The sequence below is a fragment of the Papaver somniferum genome, chromosome 5 (assembly GCF_003573695.1).
Source record: "Papaver somniferum cultivar HN1 chromosome 5, ASM357369v1, whole genome shotgun sequence".
NCBI classification, from domain to species: Eukaryota; Viridiplantae; Streptophyta; class Magnoliopsida; order Ranunculales; family Papaveraceae; genus Papaver; species Papaver somniferum.
In genome coordinates, this window is record NC_039362.1 from 140,308,168 (window position 1) to 140,313,751 (window position 5,584).

At 36.2% G+C, this 5,584-nt stretch overlaps 1 protein-coding gene across 1 annotated transcript; it reads left to right on the top strand.

Annotated features, from left to right (window-relative positions):
* The first annotated feature begins 3,101 nt into the window (after positions 1–3,101).
* On the top strand, positions 3,102–4,685 carry LOC113277888 (peroxidase 57-like). Its single transcript, XM_026526859.1, has 4 exons — positions 3,102–3,332; positions 3,442–3,621; positions 3,779–3,938; positions 4,044–4,685. Exons 1-4 carry the CDS (start codon positions 3,123–3,125, stop codon positions 4,457–4,459), a joined length of 966 nt encoding a protein of 321 aa, XP_026382644.1. The 5' UTR covers positions 3,102–3,122; the 3' UTR covers positions 4,460–4,685.
* The last annotated feature ends 899 nt before the right edge of the window (positions 4,686–5,584 follow it).

The following is a 5,584-nucleotide window of genomic DNA, read 5'->3' on the forward strand; positions in this document are numbered from 1 at the left end:
TCAAACCAATAAGCTTATGTATTGTTTTTCACGAACACTCTCTTTCTCTTTGAAGCTTTCTGTCTCTGCTCCTACCTCTCTATTCTCTTACTTCTCCACTGTTAATTTTTCTTTCTTTTTGTAAATATTTTCTTTTTCTTTCGATTTCCGAGTCACATAAACGTATCAAGCTTTGCTTTTATTGCATCAAATGATGAATAACACCCTCGTTGCAGAGATTTGGAATCTAGGGTTTGTTTTGGAGAATTTGATGAAAGAAGAGGCCAAACAATATTTATGTAATTGTTGTTGCAAAGATGATTAGGGTTTAGTTACGGTATAGTTTGGGTTCACAATTTGGGTTTTAATTTTCTTTGGGTTTTAATTTGGGTTCAAATTTGGAGAATTTGATGAAAGAAGAGGACAAACAAAAATTATGTAATCGTTGTTGCAGAGATGATTAAAGTTTAGTTACGGTATAATTTGGGTTCATAATATGGGTTTTGATTTTCCTTGGGTTTTAATTTGGGTTCATAATAGAAACGATTCAATTCAGTAGGGTTTCAATTGGGGGAGAATGTTTAATCTTGTTCACGTATTGAATCTTGACGATCAATTGTTGGTGATAATTTATTTGTTCATCTTTTTGTGCGATTTTATTAGATTTTACTTTTACTCAAGTTCCCCAAATTGGGATTTTACTGAATATTTTTCTGTTGAATCTTGCTGTCGTGGTTTGTGAATTGGGTAAGTTAAGGTTTACTCAGTTTCCCCAAATTATCTTGAATTTTCATTAATATTGGAATTCGAGATTTTGTCTGTGTTATGTGTTTCCTCAATTTTGATATTTTGAATGATGATGAACTGTATTGAAGTATTGTACAATTGGGTTGGAGTTTTTAATTTGGGGAAGAACATCAATTAGGGTTAACGATCATGTTAACGGTGTTAACTAAATAGATTTTATTTCATTTTATAAAATTATTATTAAACAGAAGTCAAGGCTTAATGGGTCAACTCAGGTCAAAGTTATTTCCAAATACCAAATCCTAAGTTGGATAAAAGTTAGGCCAAACACTAAAGTTGGACAAAATGTAAGTACCAAAAACCAAATATCCCAAAAATTAAACTATTAACAAATGTTAGATATCAAACACTAACTTGGGAAAATGTTAGACCAATCACTAAAACCGAACAAAAACTAGGTACCAAACATCAAATAAGCCTTATAAAATTTACACCCAGTTCACATCTTATCTTTCTTGTGAATCTAAACAGATACACGATAACATAAAATTCTAATCTTCAAAAATCTTTACAAATTTCGTGCATCTCCTATGATAGAAATTTTTTGAAATTCTTCTGGTTTAGTTCTTCCTCGATGATATCATACCGACTCATACAATTTGTCGAATCTCACCGAACATATCCTTAGTGGGTATATTTGTGAGATTATGAGACTACGACGGTGCTAACAATAGTGATACGACGACCATGGAAGAAACCGGGAAAAATCCCGTGGTACTAATAGAGGTGAGTCCCACCGGTGGTGATGGGCCCACCCCTATTAATGCTACAGGATTTCTCCCGATTTCTTCCACGGTCAACAAATCATTTTACGAATGGGAAACAGTTTCCATGTTATAATCCAGCGGCCCCAGCCTCTCATTTTGGTTTTCTCTAATGTCGCAGAAACTCTCACCGACATAAAAGCACATACCACAATCTTCAATAAGGTAGAGGTACATGAAAATGAAACCAATATGGTAATTAACATGACACAAAAATAGAAGTGGTCCTTTTATAATCCAATCAAGTAACAATAGGTGTAGAGCTACATGAAAAAAGCATTCCAAGTTAGCAATGCATGAATGCTAGATGGTGAGAGTCAAAAATGCTAGGTTTACCGATTCACAATTCCAAGAGAAAACCCCCCTATCCAGGCCTCACTTTTACCTATGATAATCCCGATGGTAGAGGGCGCTCATAAGAGCATTTCCAATAGAGGTTCAAGTTTTTGTTTTTAATGACACGTAGGATTATCAACCCCCAATTAGCATAAATCCATCTCCAATGATTGGATACTAGAAATTAGGAGGGATGGAAAAATAAATATGAAGGTGTTAAAGAAAGTCTTATTTACACCTTCACTTGCACCTCCACGTCATATTTTCAAATATTTTATTTTTTTACAAGTTAGTTAAAATAAAGATAAACGGTTAAGATTTTATCATATTAAATATTCGAAAAATTAAACCCTTCACTATTAGAGATAGTTTTTTAATCATGGGGTCCTATATTTACTAGATGTGTATAATCTTCTAAATAAAAGTCTTAATTAGATTTCCAGGTAGAATTTTTTACACGAGATGCTCTAAACCATCCGATACCCTCTCGGGATATTCGGCCGTGGATATAGCACTCCTCGAGTTAAAAATGGATGACCAAGCCAATTGTTCACATTGCTCAACGTTGAGAATTGAACTGTTCAAGGAACGGGGGAGTTGAAACAGAAAGAGAGATTGGTGGCCTATTATATGAGCACTTTTCCTATAACTGGGGGCACCCACTCGGTACCACCCTCCTGTTTTTTGAATTTTGGGAGCATCACCCCAACGTGTATACCACTTATGTATCTTGAAAGAGATACGTCTCCCCTGAATATTATCTCGCATGTTTCTGACGAAGGTTTCAATTTCAAAATTTTCTTCCGTTCCAAAGCTAGGAATTGACTTTTGTGGTATGGCTGATGAAGATGGCTGATACCGTCCGCTGCGTGGAGCGTGGAAAGGGTAATACACGAAGAAAGAAGAAGGCTGTACACTAAACTAACACTGCGTACGACTAAGGCTCCAGACTACCCCAATCATTGCTCTGTTCTGTTACTATTATTATAAAGCAATTGGGAGTAGGTGAAAACACGATCTCAGCTCATGATGAATTGACCAACTCAATCTTCAGCTTAGAAAAAATATTTTGACGAACCGGTGTTTATATACTACGTGCGTGGTGTCGTGCAACCATTATCTTTTGGGCGCTTGTTTCTTTTACTACAAGTGGGCTGTTTTCTTCATGTATAAATAGAGACGAGATATTTGCATTTTGTACTCACTCAGAAAACATCTTCAAATACAAATCCTAAAATGAAGAGTTTTGGAGTTGTTGTAGTTCTTCTGGTTTTGCTTAACTTGTCAAGCTGCCATGGTGCTTTGCAAGCAGGATTTTACAATCGCAAGTGCGGAACGAATAATGTAGAATCCATCATCAGAAATGTTGTGCGCCAAAGGTTTGCGAGGGACCCTACTATTGTTGCTGCTCTCCTCCGACTGCAGTTCCATGATTGTTTTGTTACGGTATGCATGTTCTAAAATTCCGGCAATATTTTGCCAATCAATTATTCTAGGACTATATTTGAAGTCCTGACTAGCATACTAATGGTAAGCTTTTTGTGGTTGAATGAAGGGATGTGATGCTTCCCTGCTCCTGGATGGCCCTTCAAGTGAAAAAACATCGCCTCCAAACTTTAGCGTCAGAGGATATGACCTTATCGATCAAATTAAGTCTGCACTTGAGAGAGCTTGCCCTAGACTCGTCTCCTGTGCTGATATCATTGCCGTTGCTACTAGAGATGCCGTCGCTTTGGTACTACAATATTGCAGGATCTTTTCTTAACTATGCATGTGTACAAATATTGAAAAACTCCACAAAGTAGCTATACGCACCGTGGGAGCTAGCCATGCAGAGAAAACATGATATATATAGTTGACCCTCATCTGATATTGTTTTTTATACCATGCAGGCTAGAGGGATGAATTACAGAGTACAAACAGGAAGAAGAGATGGTTTTTCTGGCCAAGCTAGAAATGTCAACCTCCCAGGCCCTTCAATTTCAGTCCCCTCATCCATAGCTTTCTTTGGCAGCAAAGGTTTCACTGTTAGAGATATGGTTCTTCTTATAGGTATGTACTATTTTCAGTGCCTCACATACCAATGTATTTCTTTTCGATTCGTTTAGCTTTACGTGTTGTCTAAAGTTATTCTGACTGCCATTTTCGTTTTATTAGGTGGAGGTCATACCGTAGGGATAACACATTGTTCATTTATCCAAGACAGACTCTTCAATTTCAGAAACACTGGTAGACCCGATCCATCCATGAATCCCACTCTACGGAATCAACTGAGAGGAAGGTGTCCCCAAGGATCACCGTTCGACAACTTGATCAATCTAGACCAAACACCTGGTAGTTCTTTAGTCGTTGATAATGGTTCTTACAGACAGGCAAGAGCAGGGAGAGCAATTTTTGAAATCGATCAATCCATGGCATCCCACCGTTCGACTAGTGGAATCGTTTTTTCCTTGGCAAACAATGGAGCAAGTTTCCAAACTCAATTTGGTGCAGCCATGATCAAAATGGGAGCTCTTCAAGTTCTCACAGGCAGGAGCGGAGAAATTCGAAGATCTTGTCGTCGCCGGAATTAGTGATTAACGTAATTTAATTGAAACGCAATTACGAGTGATTTGGTTAACACATGCGTGAGGATTTATTGTTTTAGGTGTTTTGTTTGTTTGTTTGAATGTTTTTTCCTTTTCTCCAACTGATTCCATATTGGAGGTTTTATTTCAAGTCTTGGTTTGAATAAACTGTAACTTTTGTGTTGATATTTTTAATCTTTTGTGGCAAAATCTATTCTGTCATCTTATCACATGGGCGAGGATTTATTGTTTTATGTATTTGGTTTGTTTGTTTGAATGTTTAAACTGTAATTTTGTGCTGATATTTTTTATCTTTTGTGGTAAATTTATTCGTCATGTTATCTTCTTTCTTGTTTGGTTTTTACTGGGTGCCGTAACAGCACGGCGTAATTTTTGGTTAGAATGATTTTTATAATTACCACACACTATGAGGCTTAATTGACCAATGAGAATTTGTAGACATTAAATCTTAATCCAAATAATTATAATTTCGGTTACATTTGAATAATAGCTTAATAATTTCACAGGATATTCTTTAGACTTAAGATAATAGTTTTTGATAAAAATTCCTCGTTGATCATTCTTTGAAGGAAGATATATGGATCTCTCCGTCCTAGTATTGAACTTAGAGAGTGAATAAAGTCCTCCCTAATGGAACAATGTTCCGAACTTCCAATATCAAATTCTTAGGGACGATGGCTTGCATGGTATATTTCTGTGTTGGACGTCAAGATTGATTAGAATGCATGACTAATATTTTTATTAAAAAAAACAACAACATTAGTTTGATTTGGACCGAAATAAAAATATACTCACGTTTTGATCGATCATTAGTAAATCCAAAGCAGTGACTTAGTTGGTCGCCATGAAATCGACATCTTCCCATTTTCTGGCAACACGAAACTTGAGTACTGCAGGTTTATTTTCAACGCAATTATGTAAAACATGATTAGAAGGCGTCACTAATATTTTATTCTTTTAAAAAGAATAGTTAAATTCGGATCGAAATAACAATATACTCAAGTTTTCATCGATCATTAGCAAATCCAAAATAGTGACTTCGTTGGTCGCCATGAAATCGATCTCTTCCCATTTTCTTGCAACACGAAACCTGAATACTGCAGGTTTGTT

What these genes read in the sequence shown, in the direction of transcription:
- LOC113277888 (XM_026526859.1), top strand. Translation starts at nt 3,123, where the DNA reads ATGAAGAGTTTTGGAGTTGTTGTAGTTCTTCTGGTTTTGCTTAACTTG. An exon ending in TCCATGATTGTTTTGTTACG is followed by an intron (nt 3,333 to 3,441) that starts GTATGCATGTTC and finishes GGTTGAATGAAG; the next exon opens with GGATGTGATGCTTCCCTGCT. An exon ending in CTAGAGATGCCGTCGCTTTG is followed by an intron (nt 3,622 to 3,778) that starts GTACTACAATAT and finishes TATACCATGCAG; the next exon opens with GCTAGAGGGATGAATTACAG.